The 22,563-nt window shown below is 38.3% G+C and overlaps 1 protein-coding gene across 1 annotated transcript in view; it reads left to right on the forward strand.

Annotated features, from left to right (window-relative positions):
* The window catches only part of PRDM1 (PR/SET domain 1), a 94,300-nt gene that overhangs the window by 66,315 nt on the left and 5,422 nt on the right, over window positions 1-22,563 (forward strand). The window contains exons 2-4 of the mRNA XM_067546759.1: window positions 2,140-2,388; window positions 9,428-9,547; window positions 15,057-15,306. Of these exons, the coding sequence (XP_067402860.1) occupies window positions 2,140-2,388; window positions 9,428-9,547; window positions 15,057-15,306 (619 nt within the window). The remainder of the gene's footprint in view (window positions 1-2,139; window positions 2,389-9,427; window positions 9,548-15,056; window positions 15,307-22,563) is intronic.

The raw sequence follows: 22,563 nt of genomic DNA on the forward strand, positions 1-22,563 counted from the left end.
AATGTATTTCTTGTGGAAACTAGATGAGAGAGCCATAATAACACTAAGGTCATATGGAATGCTAATATCCATATGTATATGTAGTAAGAGGAAAAACTGTGAAATTTTGTCAGAAAGAAAAAAATTCCCCTTGGTTGGATCAGAGTTTCATTGGCTAATCTCCGTATGAGTTACAGGTATAGCCCCACCCTCTGCTTTTGGCAGCCGTGACTGTGAGTAAATCCAAACGAGTGGCTAATAGGAAATCTGAAACAGGGAGGGGAAAGGAACAGGCTCTTTAGTGAACACAGACTGAAAGTATTGTAACACTCAGCCCTCCAGTGTTTCTGAGAGGCAAAAGCAGTAAGTGCAGCAGCACCTGTCTGACAGAAAAAGAGAGAGACACAAGCAAAAGGAGTTAACGCTTTAGGTGTGAGTCAGTCTTACTCTAACATAGCAAGTGGAAGGAAGGAGAAATGTTTACTTGGTCGATATGAGCGAGACTTATCTTAAACGTGGAGCTTCTGTTTGGAAACATTTGTGGACTCTACCTTGGTAAGGAACTTGATTCCTTTTTCACCCCTGAATCTGTTATTGATCTTTTAGTGCTGTGTTAATCAATGTATTAATTTAAACACTCAGAATAAATAACAAAAGTTTCTTGTTAGACTTTTCAGTGTTCAGATTTGGAAGACGTAGGTATTAACCCTTTCACTTCTAGATGTAACTGTCAGTTCACTGAAGTTTCAGTATTAGTCCTTATTTTCATCTTGATATTCATAGTCACTAAATATTTAGCTGTTGATTTGATTTGGCTTTAAATTAGACCAAATCTTAAAGAACCAGTCTTTTCAACCCTATAAAGGTAGTGGGAGGCATTATTGTCAAAAAATTAAATGTTGTGATGCAGCATAAATGGGGTAAACTTTTTGTTCTCAAATATTTTACCTTGTGTAAAACATTTTTTGACATGTATGCACGTTATCAGAAAGAAAGTCTGGATGTGGCTACTTGGTGTTTTGTTTTAACTAGGAGTCAGAGACTGACAGGGTTAAGTTCTCAATCCTTTTCCCCCAAAATTGTTCTTTTTATTTTATAATCTGTTTGTTTTTTTTGGGGGGGGGGGGGGTTGGGGGGGGGGGATTTGGAAGGGGGAGATAGAGGAGTAAAGGGAGGAAATTCCATAATGGTTGAATATTTTTAAAGGAAAAATTAGTTTTTGATCCTGGATTTGGAAACCATTTACAACTACCAGTTTAAACAGAGACTACATTCTTTAGTTCTACAGATCTTGCAGAAAGATGATGTTGTAATACCTATTTGACAATTTGATATTGTTTCTGTCCTAAATAGAAATAGGCAGTCACTGTCTCGATGGCATTGTCTCATGAGGATTCTATTTAGTGCCTTAAGCTTATAATTCGGTGAGATGTTATCAAGACAAAGAAACATAAAAACATGGTTTGTTTTCTTTTATTTTGGGCCAGATGAATGTTTTCTAGTGACTTGTGAAAAGCTGTTGCTTCAATGATGTTGGCAGGATGTAGGTTTTTTCAGCCTTCCATGCCAAAGGATAAGAGGACGTCAGAAGGGGGGCCAGGTTGTTTTGAGAGTTGTTTGTGTGTTGGAAGCCGGTGGGAAAGTTCAGGCTTCCCCATTTGGAAAAGGCAAGGCTGGGTTCCGCTCTTCCAACATGCGCTTTCCATTTTTAGCTTCATTCAGACGCGGACAACAGCTCCTTCCTCTTCCTCTCCTTGTTTGTGACACTTCTCTGAGGCAGCTTTTCCACTGGCACTAAGTGGTCTTGCGGCCATGACCCCAGATCTTTTTGGGCACAATATTGGCCTTGCAGAATTTCTTCTGTGAGGTGTTAAGAAAAGGATCTGAGAAAGGTAATGCAGATGCTGATCTTAGGGATTTTCCCCCATTCTTTTGGTTCCTTCATTATTATTATTATTACTAAGGCTGGCATTTTAAGACATTGCTTCAGTAAAGGCAACTTAGTTTTATATTGCTTTTTTTGGCTATTACTCAACTGTACCAACTATCCTGCATATGCTTTTAAAGTGCCATAGACTACTGTATTAGTCACACCGTCTCAAAAGAAACCACAGAAACTGAAGGACAATGAGGATTAAAAGCTTTTTTCTTCTTTTCCAGGCTGCCACACACTGTAGTTCGGACGTTGTGAATCTCCAAACACTGGTGAAAGGGGCAGAGTGGAAAATGAAAATGGACATGGAAGATGCTGACATGACTTTGTGGACAGAGGCTGATTTTGAAGAGAAATGCACATACATCGTAAATGATCACCCCTGGGATTCCAGCGCCGATGGAGGCACCATAACTCAGGCGGAGGCTTCCTTGCCAAGGAACTTGACTTTCAAATATGCATCCAACTGCAAAGAGGTAAGCAGCTGTTTGCTGGGGAAGGTTAAAGCCGACAGCCAAATCACAGTGCTTTGGAAAGTGACTGGCTCATTACGCTTCCACTCTCCAACACCTAAAAAAAATGCCACTGGCATTTTAGACAAACCCTTATAATTCTTTAAGAAACTGTAAATATATATCCATCACTCCATTGCTAAGTAAAACGTCCCTAAAACTGGTTCCATACCAACTAGCCAACAGTTAAATCTTCAGACAACTGCATAAACATGTTTAAAGTGTGGGTAGTCCTGTGTGCCAATTTTTAGACTGCTTTTGGCTAGTCCATTCATTGCCTCTGGCCCAGAGATTAAAGTGCCTAAATTGTACAATAGCTTTGAAAAGGAAAAAAAAATTCTGGAAATGTTTAATCATTTTTCTCTTCTGTTACGAAATTGCTTTATTCTTTTGATGATCTTGCTTTATTTGCAACTTCCTAAATTCTCAAAACTCTGGCCTATCTGTTAATGAAGTGATGGAAAACAATTGCAAGATTCACGTAACACTGTCCAATGTCTGCATGTCTTAAATTAACTATTGTTTATCTGGGGCAATACCTTTACTTGTAGCTAGACATGCAGGTATCCTTATCTCTGGAGTGGGTACATTCTTTGTTGTTGTTTCAGAAGGGCTGGAAAAAAATGAGCCTGGATGAGCAATTGGTCGTGTGTTTACTCCATATACACTAGCTATTATAGCTAGGTGTGATGTTCAAATGGATAATAATCCTAGGGACAACCCTTAATTTCTCGTTGTCCTGCGACTTGTGGTGGAGCAGCTATTACCTGTGCTGCTACTATGGCTAAATATACTGACCACAGAGCTGAAAAGGGATGTAATTTCTTTTTTGTCTAACTATCAAACGTGTCCTCCCAAAACAAGTACCATGCAGATGAATTAATTTGTTTAATCCTCTATACAGAGATAGGGCCAGATCCTCTACTGAAGTAAATGGATGTAGCAGAATTCGACCCTACAGTCCTGAATAGAACACATAGTAGTTTGGCAGCAGGTTAAGGCTAAACATCAATTGGGAGTGGGAAAGGTTATCCTCTAGAAATTTGAGGGGGGAAAAGGAAACTTAAAAAAAGAGAAAAGCCAAAAACAAAAACTGCTCCTCATTTGTATTTTAGTTTAGTTTAGGGGTTTTTTTTTGTTTGTTTTGTTTTTTTTTGTTTGTTTGTTTGTTTGTTTTTTGTTAAATATTTTTGTGGTTTGCAAGATGAAGCTGTAACTGTGATAAACACATTTCCATATTAACTCTTTGTCGCTGACATCGAGTATGCAGTAAGACAGCTCACTTGTATAATAGACAACAACTGTTTGGCCACTAAAATTCTTTGTTCTCCTGCCTCAATTTAGTATTTCTACCAAAACACAAGAAGTCTGAGAAATATTTTAAATTTCCTGTAATGTGTTAAGGAACACCAACATGTAGAAGTCAAGAATAATTTTCTTACACATAGCACAGCTTATTTAATCAGTTTGGGATTGTTATGAGTTTTAATTTTTTAAAAGTTGTTGAAAAGTTTTTCCACAATTCTTTCTTATAAAATATCACCAACTGGGGTCCTTTACTAGAGGGAGTCAGAATACAGAACACTCTCTTTTTGTTTACCAAAGTTCCTCATTCTACTTGGCTTGTGCTGAGCAGCTCATAGAGTAAGAAACAAAAGGAACTTTTGGTTCCTCTCACTTTATTCCAGAGCTCTGACTGAAAGAGACGATTTGATGATCCCCTTCTATTGAAGCTATAATACTACATTTATAGGCTTGTGATCCACTAGTCACTTGTCAACATATTAAATAGTTACAAATTGCATGAGTCACCTTCATCACAGTACCTTTTATTAATTTGGCTCTAAACATTTCTTTTTCTATCTGATTTTAAGGTTTCAATTTGCTCTTCTGCCCTCAATTTTTGTAACCTGGTTTACATGCTTAAGTGTTTGAAGGATCAGACCCTAATAGAGGGAGGGAGAAGGGAAGAGAAAGGAAGCTTGATTCTGATCTTACCTCACATGCCAAATCAATGTAACTCTAATGATTCTAATAGTTATTTCTGATTTACAAAGCGGCGAGGTAAGAACTGGGGTTTCTGTGTGTGGGTGCATGAACATGGACCTAAGGATTTTTCAACTGAGTTGTCTTCATTGTTAACTTTGGGAAATGATTGCATCTTTATCTTGAGGAAGGATGTGAGCACTGAGCCAATTTATTGACAAAAACACAGTACATGGTTTATGAAATACTAAAGCTCTCATGATTAGATCTGTATTCCATAATCCATTTCCTAAGGGACTAGGAATACTACTGTGTTGTGTGTGCAGACATGTGTTTTGTTTGTTTGGGTGGGGAGTCTTGGGGGTTATTTTATTTTTCATGCATCTCGTAGCTTGCTAATTTAGTAACTCCTCCTTAAAGACTTTTATTGTCTTATATGGCAAGAAATTCCCTGACACATCATACTTTTGTTTATTCTTGGACTTTGCTCGGGAATTTTTTTTTTTTTAAAGGACACATTTTTCAACTATGAACTCAGAATATATGTCAGTATCTTTGTAAAATAAATTGCTTCTGCTCTTAACATTTGGAGCTGTAGATTTACATGAAGAGAGCTGTATGTTTTTATGTGGCAGTTAGCTCTTCTGCGGCAATTAATGAAAAATATATGAAGAACAAAGTGATCATATTCTTTGCAATATTAGGTGTGACTAATCTTTTTTTAAGATGATCATTTTAAAACAATTTTTCAGAAAATTTCCTTCTGCCTCAATCCTTTTAACCCGCCCCCAAGCACTTTTAGTATAAGATATCAATTTGAAGTTTGGGACCGTCAACACACAATTTATCCTGTTGTTTTTACTGAAACTGGAGAAGCATAAATTATGAGGCATTCACAGAACCCATTACCTGTAGCAAAAGATCCTTACTGCAGTACTTTCTATAATAAGGCTACTCTTCAAAGGGATTAGTACTGGATTCCGAGCTGTTTTGACCAAGTCTATTAGAAACCACTTTAAATATATACCTCGCTAATCTCATGCACTTGCCTTTTTACAGATAATTCACTGAAACTGTGTTTTATTTCTATTCTAGATAATTAAGGAGGAAATAATCTGAAATAATTTCTTCTCATTTTACCACTTTTAAAAGATAAATCGCAAGCTGCAGGTCTTGATTCAGCTGCAGTTTTCTTCCAGTCAATTTAATTAAAATGTTTGTATGTCTCAAAACAAAATGCTAACTGAACAACCATTCCAGATTTACATTTAAAATGATGAAAAAAGCCTATAATAGATTAAATGGGGATAGAAAAACCCATACAATTTATCAGATTTAGTTAAGAGCATCCCCTTTTCTCACAACTAATATGTTTTAGTGGTTAACTCACTGCCCCTACCCCAAATAAAGGAGTGTAGTGCTCCTCAATTTTTTTAAAATATCAAAATGAGAATCTAAGGGATACTGTTTTTTGTCTGGGAGCCATGACTTGTCAGGATGTGCTTTGTGACCCAGTCCATTGACAAAGATGGATATGCTAAAATGGCAGGGAGGTCGGTGCTGCTCATAAAGTATCTAGTGGAATGGCTTCTGTGGGGGTAGATGAAGCATGAAAGTGTTGAAGCTTTTCAACTTCTCACTGATGTGTTTATAGAAGGCATACAGCAGCCTGCCCTAGCAGTAATTCATTAGGACCCTGGTCAGTTCCAATGGTGTTTCCTTCCTGGGTTAGGTGAACACCGTCATTTAAATGGCCTTTTGAACAAACTTGAGTTCAAGCAGAGTAGAAAAAGCAACTCTTTAACTTCTACATATAATGCACCAATCAAAATATTGCAGTGCTTTCCTTGCAGAAGATACTCGCCAGGACTACTGAAGATTCTGACGCTGCTTGTTTGCAAGGAAGCAGCTGTCTTCTCTCCTAAATGCTGGCACCTGGTTCTCTTAGCACACATGCATTGTGTTCATCCTATCACACACTAAGTGGGGTGAAAGTGTCTTAACTCACTTTAGTACTGAAGGAGCATGGCTTATATACCTCACATAGAAGTTATTTCAACTCACGAGTCTTAAATTAATATGAAAAAATATGTTTTAATGTAGAAATGTTGATTTTCTGATAATGGAATCAATGATGTGTGTCTGGCAGTATTGAGAGATTTAAAGTGGCTATAGCTTTAAGAGAAAGAAAAATAATATTTTTCAAAAAACGTATTTTGAAAACATATTTATTTTGTCACAAAGTTTTAAATTTTAGAACCAAGGATAAAAGAAATTACTTAAATCCTTTAAGTTTTTAGTAGTAGCTTAATTGTGAGAGGAGAGCTCATTATCAGGCTAATGTTCATCCACAAGAAGTGGTGACTTCAAACAGTATCATCACAGTGCACAAGGAGTGTGCTGAAGGACACCTTGTGGAGAGAAGTTTGAAAAGTCTGCTTTGTGTCTGCTTTTGGCAACTAAGGCCAAACTTCCTTTCTGCTTTTGATCTGTAGCATTTTTTTCTGATTTGTGTATAGTCCTTGGTAACCTTGATTACCAACAAGCAATGAAGTACAGTAACTAAATCCCACTACACTATGGCATGGCAAGAGTCTCTTTGATCTTGATTATGGCACAGGACCAGCCTCCTGTCTGGCATGAGATTTAGAACCCAGAGTTGTCTTAGTGTCATCAATGTTCCTTTGCTGACTTGTGATTCCGAATTTAATGCTCCTTATTCATAACAGACATAATTTATACTATACACTCTGACCAGAAACCATAGGAGCCAAAAAGTAGATGAGCAAGTTTAGTCTGGTAGTTAAAAAAACAAAAAAGGATGTTCACACATGCATGTGCGCACACACACACACACACACACACGCTTCTAATATATAGGCTGCTAAAAGAGCTGCAATTAATCAGATGATAAACCATAGTAAGGTTTTATATATTGGGGAAGAATAAAAAGCGGTATACAGTAAATATCAGAAAGTATCTGCTGTGTCAGAGAAGCCAATACAGTAAATGTTTCAAGTTGACTAGTTCAAGCAGTAGTGATTTCTAGACATTATGAGAATTTCATTAGCTGTTTTAATTAAGAGCAAGATATTTTAAAACTCTGAAAGAGCTAAACTGTACTTTGCAGTTAAACTACATTAGCTGTGAACTTTTCTTGAAAGGGCAGATGGATGTAAATTAAGGTAGATGGGGAAGATGAGAGAGAACATCTGCCTTTTTCAGCTCTCTACGAGAAATGTACAAGTAGGATAAAAATAAAACTGGGCCACAGAACATGTTTCAACTTGTGGTAGGTGTAGGACAATTTCTGGAAGTCCCTTTTTTCTCTCTTTCCAGTCCAGATGCACAAATCAATGGAGCATTTAGCTGCATTAGCTGCTGGTGGTTTTTATTTTTTATTTTTATTTTTTCTAATGTGCTAAAACACGTGCAAGAAACTTGCAAAACAAGTATTACCATCTACCACATAGTCACCATTCCACTTCCCAATGGACTGTGTGCTTGATTCCTCAGTATTTCTTGTTCACTTCTGTTTGGAATTTCACATAAAACTTTGCTAAGAGTGAGTTAGTTGTCTGTATTGCCAATGAGCTGTCTTGGTAATATTTATCCATAGACAACATACAATAGAACCCAGAATATTTGCTAGTGCATTATGAAGTACTTCAAGTAAATCTAAATGCTTACTCATATGGACAAAATACATAATTATGATAATTAATTAATTTAGTTAATTGTATTTTATTTACTTGTGAATTCTGCAAATTTACAAATCTACAATGGGCTTCCGATTATCAGTGCAAATCAGCAAGGTTCTGCTGTAGTTCTGTGGGTTTCATGAGTTTGGCTTGCATAATGAGAGTTATTAATTAGTAAGGTATATGAGAGGAATATGCTTAATTGGCTTTACCATGAAAGTTTAGTAAGGTCATCAAACCAATGGCCTGTTTATTTCCCCTCCCTGCTTCTTAAACAGTAGCATCAGTCTTGCAAAGTCCTGGTTTTTGGTTTACAAATTACTCTGCTTATAACAGATTGTTTAAATACATGAAAATTAAGAGGACTAATGGTGATCGGGGAGGGACAAAACCAATAACTCAGCAGTGTGTTGTAAAGGGTTACTCAAAGGCACGTTCTTCAGAATAATGATGAATTGCTTCCTGATTTGTGGTCAGTGACTTTTTTAGTATAATTACTGTCAAGGAGGAAGCTGAACAGCTAGTATATGTATCTTAAACTTTGTACAGCAGAGCATTTTCGCCAAAACCTTACACTTCCTTGGGTAGACCCACGTAACACATATTACAGGAACTTGTGTCTCTTTTAAAGACCGTAATCTATGAGTACACTTTCCCAAAATCAGTTCATATTGTTTGTTAATTTTCATTGTATGTTAGTGGAAGAGTTGTAGGTTTTGGATGTTCTCTTCCCAGCCATTCAGCAAGGTACAAGAACAATAAAAGGGTTTCATTTAGATCTAGAAATAGAGAGTGCAGCGAACCCATTTTTCTAGAAAACTACAAGAGAGATGTGCCTTCAGCACATTCAAGGGCTTATTATTGAATACTATTGGTTTCTGAGACTAGAATTTTGATACTCACCTTTGATAAGAAAAGCTACATCTATAAGTGGTTGCGAGTGGTATTAGAAGGTAAGAATTCTTTAACTTGCTGATCTTTTTCTTAACTCTGAAACACCTGACCCTCGTTTTTAAAAGAAAAAGTTGCTTTCAGTGATACTTGCTGTTTCTTCTTACAAATACAAACAAATTGTCACAAGGCAGTTTTTCATTATTTATGCACCTGAAGCACTATGCTCTACTGGCCTTCATATCTTTCAATGAGATACTGTAAATTGACAGTTTTTCATCTCAGCTATCAATGTGGCTGTTAGTTTATTGCTGCTTTGCTGACCTCTCATCAAAAATATGTTGGGCTTGGGGGTTTTAGTAAGAATAGGACTGACTTTTGTTTTCTGTTGAAGATGGGCTGATCCTGTGCTTTTCTCCTTGCAGGTTACTGGAGTTGTAAGCAAAGAGTACATCCCGAAAGGAACACGTTTTGGACCCCTGGTAGGAGAGATCTATACCAATGATACAGTTCCCAAGAATGCAAACAGAAAATACTTCTGGCGGGTAAGCAGGAAAAAAACAGCTCCATGTTGATGCAGTAATCAGATCACTAAATGAGTACAGCTGAAAAGCTGGGTCACTTCCTGTTTCAGACCTGTGTGAGTGCAGGGGGCAACTCCTTTACTCTACCATATATGAACAGAATTCTGAGTGAACGTGGTGAACTAAGCTGAGTAAACGTCTGGCCCTCTTGGAAATGGGGACGGTGTGGGTGGAGAGTGAAGGAGATGCATGACAGCTCTTGGCTCTGCCTTCTGCAACACATCAGTGCTTGATCATATAAAGAAATAGCTCTGCTGCTTGCTGCCAGGGTAGGTTGATTTGCATTTCTATACAGGGAAATAGTAACAAGTCCTTCTTTAAAACTAAGAATGTCATGTATCCTAGATTTCTAGCTGATACATGCTTGAGACTAAGTAATGGCATAATAAGTATTACATAATCTTTTACTCTGGAATTATTAAAACCTGAATAACTTTTGAAACATGTTTCAAATTCAACTATTGTAAAACAATGTTTATCTTTTCAATATGTATCTTTGAAATTAACAGACGTTTCTAGGGCAGCTGAGAAAATGTCAAATTGGCTGCCTCGGTGTGCCCATGCACCACACTAATGGCAGGCAGAAATGTTAATGTGATGTTTACTGCTCATGTGGTAGTGCCGCTTGGAGTAGGACTAGGAGTCTGTGTGTGTTGAGTGAGCACTCTGAATTGATAACTTAGGCACCCTGGGGGGAGAGAGGATATTTTCCTTCCCCCCGCTCCCCTCCATTTATCTCCCACCATCCCTTTCACTCAATCCTAGTTCGGGTGCTTTGAATATTCCTTCCTTCTCCTATTAATCAGGAAACCTCAGTAAACTACTCCCCCAACTTCCTCCACAAACACTTTACCAGTTCTGAATACATCATCCATTCTGCTCCACCCCGCTCCATGGAACTAAATTTGTTGCCCCCAAATCACTAAGCAGGTCTGTCACAGGAATTTGATGCAAGGGTGGATGAATGGGAAAAGAGTTTTTGTACTCTGTATTGGAGCCTTGCCACTGGGAACCTAATCAAATGGCTTCACCCTAGGCCCCAGGTGTGCGCTAATTGCCATGGCACTTGCATGCATTCTTTTTATAGAAAGACTACTGCTACATTATGTATGTATAAAAGCATAACTTTACTTTTAGGCGTCGTCTGCATTGGCGGTGGTATGTAGTGTACCCTTTGGTGGAAAGCGGACTGCCTCCACACTATGATGTTGTAGCTACATGCAACAGTGAAAGGCTCTAGGAGGGAGAAGGCAGTGGGAAAGGGCTCTGGCAGCAAGAGACAAGTGGGACACTACACTATTAAAAATAGTAGTGTAGACATGGGAGGCACGGCTTGGGCATATAGAGAGCCATGTATGGTACATACCCTAATGTTCTGGTATGTCTTAACTTGCCTAAGCAGTGCCTCGTCATTTGCGGTACTGTTTATACCTGCGCTGGGGGGCATGCAGCGTAGGTACTCCACATCAGTGTAGACGTAGCCTTAATGAGATTTTCGATAGCTCTTCTCAAGGTCTCTTAATTTTTCCTAAGTTAATTAATTATCCCATTTGGGGTTTCTTTATACTTTCTCCCACACAATTTTACTCATTGTCACATGGGTAATAATTAACATGAACATTTACACAAGGTGCATGAGGGTTTTCACATTTGTGTGACCAAGATTTTGTACTTAGTTACCAGGGGCTAGGTCCATGAAGGGACTACGGGTATGTGCACTCTGCCATGGTGGCAGGGATTGATGCAGTGGCATCGATTGAGCGGGTCTGTGTAGACCTGCTCAGTTGATCGGATAGCACTCTCTGGTCAACTCATTTAGTCCAAAGGAGTAAGGCTGCGTCGATGGGAGGGCGTCTCCCGTCGACACAGTGCTGTGAAGACGCCACAGTATGGCAACATGGATTGTATATCTACCGTTGACCGCCGCCACCAGTGTAGCCCAGCCATTAAGTGTGGCAACACAGAGTGTTGTAACATCTAACTTTTAGATGCCCTGCTGCCCAGTGGAATCCTCAGCCCTGAGTTAGGTGGCCAGGCTCCCTAAACAATACATAGGTTGAGTTAGGTGCCAAAGCAAGGGTTTCACAGAAGCCAGCCGGCTGAGTGGGGAGCTACTTAAACTAGCCAATAGGAAATGCTGAGAAGAGGAATGTTGCCTAAGCCCATAGGTGCTGGAACTAAGAATGGGGGGGATAACCCCAGCTTGAAGTGGATTCTATTATATACAAGGTTTACAGTTTGGTTAAGGACTCAAAAAAGAACTTCATGGAGGATAGGTACATCAATGGAGGTTACCCAGGATGGGCAGGGTGAAAACCATGCTATGAGTGTCCCTAGCCTCTGTTTTCCAGAAGCTGGGAATGGGCAATAGGGGATGGAGAACTTGATGATTACCTGTTCTGTTCATTCCCTCTGAAGCACCTGGCATTGGCCACTGTCAAGTCAGGATACCATTGGTCTGACCCAGTATGGTCGTTCTTATGTTCAATGGCTCTCAGCACTCCCACTATAAAAACTGTTCAAGCACCCCTGCCTGAGACCTGCCCCTGAAAGGTATTTAGGTACCTGTCTCCACTCAGTCTTCTTCTGAGTTAGGCATCTAAGCCAGGTCAGCCCTTTCTCATGGAAAAAGCAGAGACACACAGTCACGCACCCTACCCCATTATAGCCAACTGTCCAATGGCTAGGAATTTAGGTATGGTATCCCAGATGAGTTCCCATAACCACTGGGCTTTACGGAATACATTTTCTCTTTCTGAAGAGAATATTTAATTATTTTATACAAAGTGGAACAGCTCCAACAGGAGAGATTGCGCACCCCTTACTCCAGAATAGCCAATAGTCTGGAGGTCAGGGTACTCACCTGGGATATGAGAGACTTGGAGTCAAGTCTCTGCTCAAATTTGGCACCATGGGGATTTGGAAACAGGTCTCCTGCATCCCGGGTAAGTACCTAACCACCAAAATATTGGGCATTCTAGGACAATCATATGCCAGCCAGCCACACAAATTCCTGATCTGATCCCTGCTGGCTGTCTTTTGTGCAAGGCCCAGTCCAGTAGGCATGGTCTGAAAGGGCTTCTCAGATCTGGCCCCACAGGCACGGAAGTGGCTGGTTTTTGACGTAGGCATGAGGTAGGGTGCCAAGCAGCATCAGGCTTTAAGCAATTTTGCACATGGCCAGCAGCAGGAACTTCGGTGCCAGGGGACTCTGCCAGCAGAAAGTTGGGCACATGGGGAATTTGGGTGCCTAAAGGATTATGTGGAAGCTGATTGGGTGTTCTGAGGATCTCAGTGGAGCCTAAATGTTGGACTTGGCCCCACAAAGGCACTCAGGCAGCTAAGTCCAACACCTGGAGAGAGGAATACACTTGCCTAATATTACCCGTGGGGAATAATTCAGCAAATATTCAGAGAGGGTTTTAACTATCTTCCAGGATTTTAGTCATATATGCTGTAAGAAAGATTACCTCATTTTTGTGATGTTACTTTGTTTTAATGTAAAGCTTCTTGGAAATAATATAGGAGCCTTCTAAGAGTCATTAAATTTACTATTATAATCCCTTGATTCAGTACAGACACACTGCCGTAACTCAAATGAATTCCTTCCTCAGGGTCTGAAACGGTCTTGCACATGCAAAGGAAGCTGTGGGAGATAACTTCCCACATGTTATAAAAGGCATCCTGATTTTGCTGGCAGGAACAGGAACATCTGCTCTGTGTGAACATAAATGTTCCATGCAAATTACACACAGAGATAGGAGAAGAGGGACGTGAGGGCTGTGTAAACCTCAGAGTGACATCATTTCTTGTAACTGTACTATGACTCAGCACATTTTTAATCTTCTTGATAATATATGGAAATCTGGTGAGATGGCAGAATAAGGTTTTGTGGGGGTGTGTATGTGACCTCAAGACACTATTTTCTTTTTTTAAAAGAAGTACAGTAAATTGTACTATCTATGGAAGGGTGACTGGAAGCCCTTCAGTATAGCTTTAGAAAGCAGCTTCCGTCTCTAGTAGAAGTGCACAGCAATGGAACCCCAAGTTCCTGGAAGTTTGCAGATCAGAGTAAACAAAGAAACTTGAAAACTCCTCTTGATAGCAGAATTCACCCGGCTCTGTTCCATTTTCTCATAACAAACACACCGCAAAATCTCTCACTAGCTTCTTTGATGAAGCCACATGTATTTCCCCCTTCTCAATTTACAGGAAGTTACTCTTAAAAGAAAGTGATTCTGGTGTTTATTGCCTGCATTAAAGGGCCAGGCTGTCTTTTTTCCTTTTTTTTTTTTTTTTTTTTTTAATAGTTTCTCAGTTGATTCTTGCAATTACTGCTCAAATGAAAAAGAAACTAGTATGATGAGCATAGAGACAGGGATATGTATTTCACTGATGAGATCGAATTTATCTGGTCTGTTCTTTAGAAAGAGAGAGTTCCTGCCTCAAAGAAATTGGAATCTAAAATCCAAATTGCTCAGTCTAAGAGAAACTTTTACCTGATAACTTATAACACAGGCTTTCTTAAATAGATTATTTCATCAAGTAGTTGCTGAACTAATTCTTTCCACAAATAAGAGAACTTAATTCTAAAGGACATATTTGTTGAGTTCATTAGATTTTTGTTAATTTTCATATTCTTATAACTTTAACAAATGACATCTTCACTCACTGCATTGGTTCTTTTTCTTGCACACGTTGCCAAGCAGTTTTATATGTAATTTTTTTAAAAAGTACAAACCTAACCAATACCACTGAGAGGAAAAGTGACTTCTCATGGATTGTCAAATGCTGGCCCCTTTCCAGGTCTTCAGTTATGGCAGGTGAAGTTCACCTTTGCCCCACCCAAGCCTTTCCACAAAAGGGCTACATTCCAAGTGTGAGCAAGTATTACTTTAGGACTGTTTGGGGGGGGAAAGGAGGGGGAGTAGAGGATGTTTGCATAGTTTAAGCCTTTGGGCGGGGGTGGTAGGAAACTGCAAGTACAGAGGCCATAGAAAAAGCCGAGAAAGAGACTGTGTTTGACGTAGCATAGCTAGTCAGTCTTATACACAGGTGACTCAAAGCATTAATGCAAGCACACACTCAGACCTGAAGTCAACAGTATCCCGCACTTGTTGGATCATAGCTGCAGAAAAAGAACTCTAAGGTAGACTTAATTCAGAGAACTCTTCACGTTCTGTGTCTTTCATGTGTGTACATTAATAGAGGGACATGCTGACTAAACATAAATGAAAAGGCAACTGGGAGAGCGTACCTAATCTAGAGTGAACTTTATTTCTCTTAATGCTGAGAATGCCTTACTTGGAAAGGGGATACCCATTTCTGTCTTTATTTTGTTAGCATCTGGTTGATCATGGTTTTTTAAAACAAAACAAAACTCTTATGTACAGTATGTACTCTGTGTGTGTGTATGTAAATATACAATAGATATAGAGATATATTCATATGCTCTTCTGCTCTCATCTAGATCTATTCCAGTGGTGAGCTTCACCATTTCATTGATGGGTTTAATGAGGACAAGAGCAACTGGATGCGCTATGTGAACCCAGCCCATTCTGTTCACGAACAGAATTTGGCTGCTTGTCAGAATGGAATGAACATCTATTTCTACACTATCAAACCCATCCCTGCCAATCAAGAACTACTTGTGTGGTATTGTCGGGACTTTGCAGAGAGACTGCACTATCCTTCCTCCAGAGAGCTGATGATGAATCTCAGTAAGTGGATTACAGTATAAACAAAGAATGCTAGTAATGTCTCTTCTGCCCATGTGATCTAATAATATGTTGTATAATTATATAGCTGAATCATCTGTTGTGTGTCAGTAGGTAGTTTGGAGTAGAAAGAAGGAATTAAAAAAAAAAAAAAAGAGTTCCTTGTGCTGTTTAAATGCAAACAGATAATTAACAATTCAAACAGTTATTGGTTTATAATCTGAGAATTATTTGATGAAATCCTACACAGACAATTTCTCTCCCCCTACCCTCCCTTAAAATAATTGACATGCTGAGATGTTAAAGATTCCAGGTTTCATGGGTCTATTTACATTTTCAAAGCAGATTTTTTTTTTTAAAACAAAGGAATGTATATTTAGGTTCCAAATGGACTGTCCTTACTGTGTAAGGAACTGGACCAGGCCATGTGCATATCTTCCAAACTGTATGTTGAACTGATAGTTTTTTCTAACTTTTATGTCTAACTTCATTTCTGATAACAACAAAACTCAGTAGTCTCTCCAATTAGTTTTAGTGTAGTTGCTTAATATTTAATGTTTGATTTTTTTTTAAATTTCTTTGCTGTATATTTAAATTTTCGCCTTGTGTGTCAAAATAGCTAATGGTGGGAAGATTCATTCCCTTTTGTTTAGCTGTGTGTTCTACCATGGTTTCTGACCATCTCCATCTTTAGTCTTTAAGCCCTAGCTTTGATACATTACTAGGGTCTCATCCAGAGTTCATTGAAATCAGCAGAAAGACTCCAATTGGCTTTAATCAGACTCTTAGTAGATTCATTTCCTATGAACCTATTTAGGATGAAGCAGACCATTCTTTTTCAGGCCTCAGATGTCTAGGTAGGAGTTAGAAACAAAAATTGTAATGCATTTATTTTATTTTAAATGGAGGCGCACTGGCATCAGTGCTATCTGGTGGCAGAGAATGGGCTCTAAAATGTCAGTATTAGTTTGGGGGTGTATCAGGAGAAATGCAGTCCCCCTCTCTGTACACAACACAGACTGGTCAGATATAGGCCGAATACCTTTCTCTTCCTTCCTACTTTCATTAGTTGCTTCCCACCCCCTTACTGATTACAAAGCATGTTTGCTCTTTTGAAACATTAGAAATGCTTTTGTAGGTACTAAGGGTCTGAAGCTCCTGTGTTCCTTTCTCCAACAACACCTTATCTCAAATGTTATTTCATTATTCACCATGCAATTTGGTCTCCTGTGACGCTGCCCTGTGCAGTCCTATCCATGTGTCATGAGTGGGACATGTCAACAACATTAGAGGTTCATTGGTTCACATGTAAAATTAGTTTGCCAATATATAATTAATCATTTCAAAATGTATCTATGCATCCATCTATTTTTTTCCATCTCTGCTGGTTTTTTAAGTTACCTTTACTCCCCACTGATACAGCAAGGTATTTGTAAAGTGTTGACAGATACTGACTATTGCCCAGATCTCTGTGTGTGTCTGGAAGCATGGCATCTGTATCTTTATTAAACTATTCCATAAAAGTAGGTTTCATACCTGGATTGGAAGAGAGTGTACTATTTCCTAACAGTACTGTGTACTTGAAAATAGACTTCAGAGAACAATCCCGTATTGGCATGTGGCTGGGCATAAAGGCTACAAAAATCTCTTCCACTTCTGATTTTTAACATTCCTTATAAACTCTGATCATTTTTTAAAATGAATTATATTTAAATTAGAGATTTTCCTTACCATACACTCATTTTTTGTATTGCTGAACTGTTGATGTGCAAGTCCTTTAGTTTTTTAAATTGGCTTCCTTCCATTATTAGCACTGGCCCTCTGATGTTGAATCAGATCTTTTCCACACTTTTCCCCATTCTATCCTGCCCTGCATCCCTGTGACAAATGTATTTGGGCATGGAGGCCTACAGTTAGGCAAGAAAGCATTTAGACTAGGTATAGAGCTGTCATTGGAATCTTCAACAACTTTTCTCACAAACTCTTGGAAAAATTCCATACAGCCATCAAAGATGGAGCATCTAGTTTGTGGTCTGGTTATTGAAGAGCTAAATGTAGCATTGCAAATTATATTTCTCCAGATTTAATATTAGAGCCAGGTGAATTTCAAGATAGTGCTGTACCAGCACTAATTCAGCTAACAGATGCTCCAGCTTTCCTCTTGCCCCCCGTCCCCCTGCCCCCCGCTTCTTCAGCTGCCAGCTCTTGCAAGTTAAAATTAGCAGAGACCAACCAACCTCTCCAGCCTTCCAGAGACAGCTCAACAGATGTGGGAACTCTCACCTCAGTGGCAGTCTCAAATCTAGGAAAAAATCCAGAAGGCCTTCTCCTGGATTGTGAAGATCCTGAACAAGCTATAAAGTTTAGACTTTCAACATCTCCAGTGATAAAATAATCAAAGAATTTCCTCTAGCTTAACTGAAGCTCTTAATTGAAGGATGTTATCAGAACCACCACTTAGAACACACATATATAGAAACACCCACCTATTAACACCCTCTTGCCTTCACGATGACAAATTTTTAACTTAAATATTATCTCTCAAGTTAGCTCATTTAGGCTCCAATTCAGTAAAGCATATGTATTCAGGACAGCATTTAAGCATGTGCTTAATTATAGGTTTAAGCACGTGATTTAGCACTTTCCTGAATCAAGCCATAGGCCCCAGTTCTGCAAACATTTATGCACAGTGGGACCACTCATTGTAGTAAAGTTGAGCATATGCATAAGTGTTTGCAAGACTATACAAGGTGTTTGTAGGATCAGGGCCCTGATTTATCTTAGGAGGAAGAAGTGTAATCTTATCATTGAAGTATTTCCGTCTTCCTCTTTCCTTAATCTATTGACATTGTTTTGAATTAAGGTTGGAGTAATAATAACAAAGAAAATCACCTTCAAATAGTGCCTTGGGTATCCGTTGTGCAATAAATGGTTGTAGGTGTGGTGACATGATTTCTACTTTCTGTTGACCAAGAAAATAATTTCCACTATGTCATCAAACCTGCTGCTTGCTAAGTAATGATTCCAAATGAATCCTCACAGTCATATATTGAAGCATGATAGTGTTTGGACTAATTGGCCTAACTTCTGAGGATCATCTTAATTTTAGAGTTGTGTTGTGGTTTGGTGAGGTTCTGTTTCGTTTGTTTTGTTGTTTTTCTTAACTTCTCCCAAAATAGAATCACATTGAATCAGGACATGACTGTGTGATACAATGTCCTTGTATTGCATCATAAAGTGATGCAACAGCCTACTGTCATGACAAGTTTGTCCTATCAGACAAACCCAGGAAGGTGACAGCCTATTTTGAAAAAAACCTGTGCAAGAGGTTTGAGTATATAATTTGCAGACCTAACAAAAGCCTTTATAACTGAGAAAAAAAAGTTAAGGGGACACGGGCTGGTTTAAAAAGAAATCCATACCTGTGCTACCAGTGTTAACATTTAATCAAAGCATTTTCTTTAAAAAAATATCTAATCTCCTTTTCATTCTTTATTTCTCTTTGCTTAAACAGTTAAAATGGGCTAGTTATTTTCCCTTTTGTTTATTGTCAGTTTCACTTTCTGGTTTTCATGTACTAGCACAATGCTACAATGTTTGAGTTGGCAGGAAATAGTTAAAAAACACCATTGGAATCTTAAAAAAGATAATGGAAAGATTTTATGTTGGTTTTAGGTTTAGTTAGAGCTTGATTTTACAAAACCTAAATTTTGAGCTAAATTTGACTATGTCCCTTTAAAATGTGCAGAATTAAGTTCAGGCTCCTTTCAAAGACCTTCCTTATGCAAAATGTTTTTACAAAATCAAGCCACACAGTCTTGGACCCATTTAGAAAACAGATGATCAAATTATATACTTGTAAATGTTGGTCTCCATTCTCGGTTTGAGTGGAAACGTTTTTTGTTTTGCCTACTTCAGAACTTCTAGGTTCTCTTTCTACTAGCAAAGGAGGTTCTTAATTTAGATCGAAAATGTGAATCGGCATAATTAAACTTCACCACTCGAAGTTTTCAGTAGCATTTTGCTCTTGAAATGACTCTACCCGCCTACAACGGTTTTTCAAGTTTTTAGAAAAAACAGACCTTTTGTTTTTATTAAATCTATCTAAAGATATCAGCTAGGAGAGGCATAAATGAGAGCAGAACTGACAGCTATTCAGCTATTTGTGAAAATAGGCACCAAACACAGGGTCTTCAGACATATCCTTTCTTAAACATTGTGTTAAAAGTTTTCGGGAACAAGTTTTGCCTCTCTCTCTTTCTGTTCTAAGACCTGATCCAATATCCATTGAAGTGAGGTTGATGTCTTTCCACTGATTTCAGTGTGAACTAGCTCAGCCCCTTATGAGAGGAGCATCTTTTTGTTAGCTCAGTAACTTAATGAGGCATAGAATCATAGAAGATTAGGGTTGGAAAGGACCTCAGGAGGTCACATAGTCCAACCCCTTGCTCAAAGCAATCCTATGGTTCCTGTTTGTTACAAACCTATCAACTATTTTGTCTTAGACCAGAGAATTTGGATAGATGTGTGATAGTGCGTGTGTGTGTGTGTACAGTAGGTGTCATCACCAATAATGGCAAGGAATAATACAATTTATGGGTACTTTCAAGAATAAAAATTACAAACCTCCAAGTCAGCTTCAACTCAGGTTTCAATCTAGATTGCCCAGTCTGACATATGTGGGCAACTACAGAAAGACTCCTTATAACGCTTGCTTTACAGAACATTGATGCACTTATTTATGTGTTTCATCTGTCAGTTATCTCCCACTGGTGTGCTCAGATGAGAAGGCAAGGAGAAAAGGCAAATAAGGATTTATGAGAGAAAGATGACATGCAAATTAGAGAGATTGCATGGTTATACTTGAAAATAATCCTTAAATAGTTGAGGCTCCTGTCTACACATTTAAATTAGTAGGAGGGAAAGTATTAATCAGATCCCTGAAGGGAAATGGCAGTTAAGTTCAGTCTGTCAGGTGGCAATGTTGAACTATTGTGCAAAGAAAATTACATTCCCTGAATAGTCTTTCTTGTGCTCACTCCTACACACAACACACGTACCTTACACACCCTAATTGTTTAATCTCATCACACTGGAAGATTCATGAACAGGAACAGTCTGGGTTCCTATGTCATTTTTCCAGCAGAGCTGTCTCTTCTTCTTCCTCTACCTTTTTTCTTTAAAAAACAGAAGTGACAATTTGAACTTCCTGCTTGACAGGCTTTACTGATATGGGCCTGATAAGCTGATATTTTTTGTCTAGTGGCTTGACGAGCCCTTCTTCTCTACCAGCTTTCAATAACTCCTGGTCAGCATCTTTTCTGATAGTGTCACTCTGAATGTTTGCTCTCTGCTGCTGGCTCAGCAGGAGCAACTGATGATAAGACAGAGATAACATTCTCCTAAAACTCCACTAGGGAGATAAGGGAGCTCTTGAACCTAGCAAACTAGTATATTGATATTGAGATTTAAAACTCTGTTGGGTGGTGGGGCGGGGGAGGGAATTATATAATTGATTACTAGTCCATGAAGACAGACACAATTTCAAATAAAACATAGATTTTATACAAGATAATGTGACTTTAAAAATGAATAAGTATAGCTATCTCTAGCTTTTTATTTTATATTTTAAGAGGATGACTGATATCTTACAGGGATAAGCCAGGCTCTTAGTTGCCTGAGTCATCGCCCAGAAATGTTGGCCAAGGAGAAAAAGGAGAATTCTTGCTGTTATGAAAAGTGGCTTGGGATGTTAAAAGTCCTCACATAATAGATGAGGCTTTTTTTTTTTTTTTTTTTTTTTTTTTTTTTTAAGGATCTCATCAAAGATACACTAACTTTCACACTACTGCAAGGTACTTACCCTACACCTTTAAAGGTTGAGAGTGCCTTATTAATTAATTATTATGATTATTATTAAAGAAGTTGTGAAGGCTTGAACAATTAAACATCAGTCTACAAAGACAATTTGGAAGCTAGCTGATTATAAAGTACTCCCCATACTTATGTGTGTGTTTTTTATATATGGTATTCCAATTTAAAGCATTTGATGCTTAAGTATATGGATATCTCTGTGCTTCCAATAAATTTTAAAGTATAAAAGCTGCTCATATTTTTGGAATTGTCATTGAAAACACCAGATATGACTGATGCTAGTCTTTTGCTGCAACTTTGAGAATTAATTGTTCTAAGTGGAATAATACTTTGAAAGGTCCTTTTTTTTAACCCCAATATTTTTAAATAAAGAATCATATTTTGCTTCACTGCAAATTATAGATTCATTGAATGGTGCTCAGAGTACAGACAAGAAATCTATGACAAAAGGGGTAATGCTTACTTCCTCTTAGTATATTGCCTACAAGTTTTAGCTGATCCACCAAAAATAAGTGAAGTTTGTTGCTAACCTGATCAGTTAAGAAAAAAATAAATAAGTAGAAACTCTGAGAAAAGGCTGTAATGTTATCAAATAGCACTGCTTCCTAATGTCAGTTGATAGTAATTTACCACTGGGGATGCAAAAACGTAGGCACAAACAGTTGTGAATATATCATCATTATTTGTACTACCATGGTTCTTAGTAGCCCTAGTCATGATTATATAAAGCTTCTCTAGGGCTTTATCCTGTAATAAAACGTCTTACAAACAATCACTTATATAATTACTAACTTTAGGAGATTAACTAACGAAAATTTCTTTCTACTGAGGTGTCTTTTCTGGTAATTTTTATTTCACATGTTTCTGGAGAAGTATAAAGAGATTGTGACATTAGATAACAAGCTAAAATGGCTGTTCTGAACAGATTTAAATGGACACTAGCAAGTATTTGTTTCAAAATGTGGATTTCTGCAGGGAAAAAAGTTGACTTAAGCTGGAGCCATGATTCTTGCTTTCCTTTGCTCCACTTCAGTGTAGTCTTTATAAAGTCCAGCTGCAAGTAAAGGAGTTTTGCACAACTGAATGCCATAGAAAATCTGCAGTAAATAGTCTGCTTTGTTGTAGATGTTACTAGGCAGTATATTGAATGACTAATGATCTGTTTACTGATGTAGAATACCTTCTTTTTGAAGAAGGCTTTCATCCTAGCCAGTCCCATATTTTTTGGTACTGTAAGTAATTGAACTGGCTGGTGAAGTGCCTGTTGTGGTTTGGCAAAGGTTGATTTGTCGTGCCTCGCTATTCCAACGAGAAGCGTTTCTAAGAGCTCAAGCTCTCCAAAGGCTTTCTGTTAAATCTATATTATTAACAAATGCTTATTTATCC

This window comes from Emydura macquarii, unplaced genomic scaffold (assembly GCF_026122565.2).
Source record: "Emydura macquarii macquarii isolate MOO-44397 ecotype Brisbane River unplaced genomic scaffold, CSIRO-AGI_Emac_v2 contig_1146, whole genome shotgun sequence".
NCBI classification, from domain to species: domain Eukaryota; kingdom Metazoa; phylum Chordata; order Testudines; family Chelidae; genus Emydura; species Emydura macquarii.